Source organism: Fulmarus glacialis, unplaced genomic scaffold (assembly GCF_000690835.1).
Source record: "Fulmarus glacialis isolate BGI_N327 unplaced genomic scaffold, ASM69083v1 scaffold11484, whole genome shotgun sequence".
Classification (NCBI taxonomy): Eukaryota; Metazoa; Chordata; class Aves; order Procellariiformes; family Procellariidae; genus Fulmarus; species Fulmarus glacialis.
Window position 1 is genome coordinate 3,913 of NW_009206102.1, and position 4,063 is coordinate 7,975.

The window sequence follows — 4,063 nt, forward strand, 5'->3', positions numbered from 1 at the left end:
GGTCAGCGCCTGCCCGGGCCACCAACAGCATCCCGGGCTGGTGGGCATGTGGACACCGGCTGAGCGTGGCGGAAGGAGGTACAGCAGCACCTGAAACCAGGGATGGTGTGGTGCTGGTGTGTGCAAGGCAGGGTTGGGAACACCACGGCCCTGGGCCAGGGCCAGGGACAAGGACAGGGAGAGCTTCTTACGTTGTCCAGGTAGCAGCTCAGCATTTCGGCAACAAGTCTCTCAGTGCTCTTGGCTGTCTCCGAGGGTTTGACAACAACACAGTTACCTGGGGCGAGATCGACAGGACATCAGAGCAGTGACACGGTGACAGCCAGCCTTTCTGGTACCCCAGCCTAGGGACGAAGCCCCCCCCCCAGACCCCCTCGCCGGTGCCCGGCACTGCCTGGATCCTCCGGGCCAGAGGACCGGTTCGGCTCACCGGCAGCGATGGCCCCAATGAGGGGCACCAGGAAGAGGTGGATGGGGTAATTCCAGGGCGCGATGATGAGCACCACCCCGTACGGGTCCTTGCGGATGAAGGCCGAGTCCAGCTGTGTCACCTGCGAGCAAGGCCACGACCTCAGTGCCGTTCCCACCGCCTCCCGCCCTGCCTCAGCCCAGCACGCAGCGCTCCCCTCCCCAACCCGCTCTGCCCCTTGCCACCCGCAATTCGTCTCCCCCTCTTCCCTTCCCAGGTCAGCCCAGAGCTTCCCCCTTACCAGATTCTTGTCCACGTTCTCGTCCTTCATCCAGTGGGACAGGTTGTTCAGGGTGTTGTTGAGCTCGTTCTTGCAGAGGAGGATCTCGGTGAAGTAAGCCTCAAAGGACGGCTGGGGACAGACATCGCATAAGCATCACCCCAACACCAACCCCATCTCCTCCCCATCCGCAGTAGACATCTCCCCCCTCTTCTGCCCATGAAGAGCAGTTAAAAGCTATTAAGTAGAAGGTATTAAGCAGAAGTTGCTATTACCTCCTGCAACCCCCAGGGAATATCACAGTCCCTGAAATTTTATGAAAATAGGTATTTGGCCAGAGGAAAAAAACAATATTTAACAGCCTCCTGAGCTCAGCATCTGTGAACTGCTCGCCTGGCAACAGAGCCCTGAGCCAAGGGGGGACCAAGCAATGTCACCAGAGCCCCAGAAGCTCCAGAAAAGCTGGTACCGCGCCGCTGACCTGAGATGGGAGAGTGCTCTCACACCGGTGCGTTTGTGTCCCGACCACTTGGGCACATGAGCTGGAAGCAAAGCTCCCTCCCACAGCCCGTGCACGAAAGCTGAACTTAGGACCTTGCTTTGTTCAAAGAGAAGTATGAAGAAGAGCAACCACTTAATTAAATGCCTCATGATGGAGCTCGGCTGAATGCCATCAGACTCCCGTCCTGGGCAGAAACCCCCCGCAGCTCCTGGGGCTCCTGCACTGAGCCGGCACGCAGCTGGGAAAGGCAGGTCAGGTAAGATGCCCCAGTCGGGGAATTAAACAAACCCAGCAGGTTTCTCCAAGATAGACCATGCCAACAGGCAATGACTAAATGGACGGTGACTCGGGAGCGGTGGCAGGATGTGAGAGCCGGGATCGCAGGGCGCCGAAGCATTTCCTGCAGGCGGTGGGTCCCCTCCTCTGCCGTAACCACAGCCGTGAAGCACAGCTCAGGACCGTTCTTGCACAAGAAGTGTGAAGACACGAGAAGATAACTCGGCAGGCTCAGTAAAGCCCCTCCGTCGCCCTGGAGAGCAGGAGGAGCAAAGCTCCTGCGCTGTGAAGCCGTGTTTGCAAAGCACAGCGGGCGCAGCTGCCTGACACCCTCCACCACAACGTCCTTTGGACTCCTCCAACCCAAAAGCATCCCTGGGTGGGAGCCTTCCTCCAACGCTGCAGCAAAACACCACTTTGGGGTTAGAACATTTGGTTGCTGACTCAAGGCAGCAAACCTCTCATGCTCCACCACCAAGCCACACGCAAGAGACCTTCAGGTCCCCCACGCCGCTCAAGCGCCTGGACACATTCCGCTGCCAGGAGGCCGAGCTGCTCCTAGATGTGAGGACTCAGCAGGCACATCAGACGTCCGGTGAAGCAACGGGGCCACTCTCAGCCTGGGCTGACAGTTGCATCACTAGGAGGATGAGGAAATTGCTGGTGAAGATGGGCCATTAAGGGTTTTGATGGGACATGGGGGTTGTAAGATGGGACATTAAGTCTGAGGTCATCCAAATTCCTTCAGTCATCAGTGGAGAGAAACTGGCATCCCTGGAGGTGAGGTACCCACCTCAGATACGTAAGACCAGATGAACTGTCCATCTAACTATGAAGGCCCGACTGCATAACAAGCGTATTACTAGACAACCGGCTCTAATTACATACAATTAGGAGAGATGAAGGACACACCTCGAGCGCTGATGCCTATCAACCCACGGCTGAAGGAGAAGGCCCTCACGTCAAACAAACAAGGCAATTACGAGCCTGGGAAGATGTCAGGGTGTTGAAACCCGTGTCTGAGGGCACGGCCGCTGCGCTGATATACCCGCAGACACAAGTCCTTTGGGTCCGAGTGCTACCACTACCAGATAAGACCAGTTATGCTGCGCCAGGGCAAGCCATCCCTCCAAAAACATTTCCTAACACCACATGACCAAAGCGTGTGGTGGTCTGTTGGGCTGCAGCTCACGTCAGGAAGGGAAAAAGGGGGAGAACAGGGTCCGGAAGCAACCGACAGAGAAGAGATGAGCTGAGACTGCTAGACACAGCCACGGCGAGGATGCTCCCGCTTCCTCAACAGACCATCCGGGAGCTCCCGGCATGCCACAATACCCAGAGCCACATCCAGATTCCCACCTGTGCCACCGCACGGCTCAGCACCATGCCAGCAAAACCAGTCCCTGTGAGGCCAGCGAGCTGCCCCGAACCTGAGCAGCCCGGGGAAGAATGTGCAAAGCCAGCACGTTGCACAACACCAGTAATCCCGGGTGCGACCGGGCTGGCGAGGAGCATCCCAAGCCTCTGTGGAGGTCACATGAAGACACCAGGGACTCGATGCATAAAGCTCAGTAAGGCTGAGGTTCCCACCTCACATCGGCCAACAGGGGCTTTGCCTGGTTTAAGTGCACTGGGGACGAGGTTAGCAGCTACGAGAGTGCCGTGGTCCCTACGTGTGCTGTGGCTAACCCCAGCTGTGGAGAGCTCTGCAGGGACCCAGCACCTACGGGTGCACCACACCAGCCCTGGAGCTCATCAAGGGGGATGCTGGACCCCGACAAGTGGACCCCTATGCCCAGACCCCCACACTTGCACCCAGGAGGATGCAAGACCCAGAGAAGGGGTCTGCAGAGCCCCAGAGATGTGACCCTGTGGCTAGCACCCGGCCCCCTCTCACCTTGCCCATGTCCAAGGCAGTGGCCTCCAGGATGTCCTCCTTCTTCTCATCCAAGAAACGTCCCACGGCCTCCAGCTGGGCCACGCGGTACTCCATGGGCCGCGTCTTCCCCGAAAGCCAGGCTGTCCGAAGGTGGTTCACCAGCCCCGCATAGGGGTTAGCGCTGTGGGGACAGGGATGTCAGAGGGATCCCAGCATTGTCACAGCCCCTCACGCTCCGGGTGACCAGGGAGAGGAGCTCCACATCGCCCCAGCTCCGCTTTACCACAGCCCAGCATCAAACTGGAGCCCCAGAGTCCCTGGGGAGAGGGCAGGGAGCCTGGACACCTGGGTCTTCCCCTTGCTGCCGGGAGCAAGGTCTCCTTGTGCCCCCTACACGGCACCGTTCCCGGCAGTCCCTTGTCTCCTCCCCACTGGTGTATGACGGCCCACGGACCCCAAACTTGTCCAGCATCCCTCATCAGCACCAACCCAGGGACCCCAGCACCCCAGCACCATCACAGCACCCCCTGCCCCCCTCACCCCAACCATCCTGTCTCCCTTCTGCCCCCAAGCCACATGCCCCCGGCCCCTCGCTCTCACCATACGGCACTGCAGATCACTGGCCCCTTCCCGATGCCTCCACTGCCCCCGCTGCCTGCTCCGCACCCGGAGGCTTTCCCGGCATCGCTGCCCACGGGGCTGCACTTGCCACAGCCT

General features: G+C 59.4%; 1 protein-coding gene across 1 annotated transcript in view; it reads right to left on the bottom strand.

Annotated features, from left to right (window-relative positions):
- LOC104075201 (aldehyde dehydrogenase family 3 member B1-like) overlaps positions 1-3,517 on the bottom strand; it is a 6,753-nt gene extending 3,236 nt beyond the window's left edge. Inside the window, exons 1-4 of the mRNA XM_009575627.1 lie at positions 3,365-3,517; positions 711-821; positions 431-551; positions 192-277 (exon numbers count right to left, since the gene is read on the bottom strand). Of these exons, the coding sequence (XP_009573922.1) occupies positions 192-277; positions 431-551; positions 711-821; positions 3,365-3,460 (414 nt within the window). The 5' untranslated portion in view covers positions 3,461-3,517. The remainder of the gene's footprint in view (positions 1-191; positions 278-430; positions 552-710; positions 822-3,364) is intronic.
- Between the last annotated feature and the right edge of the window lie 546 nt (positions 3,518-4,063).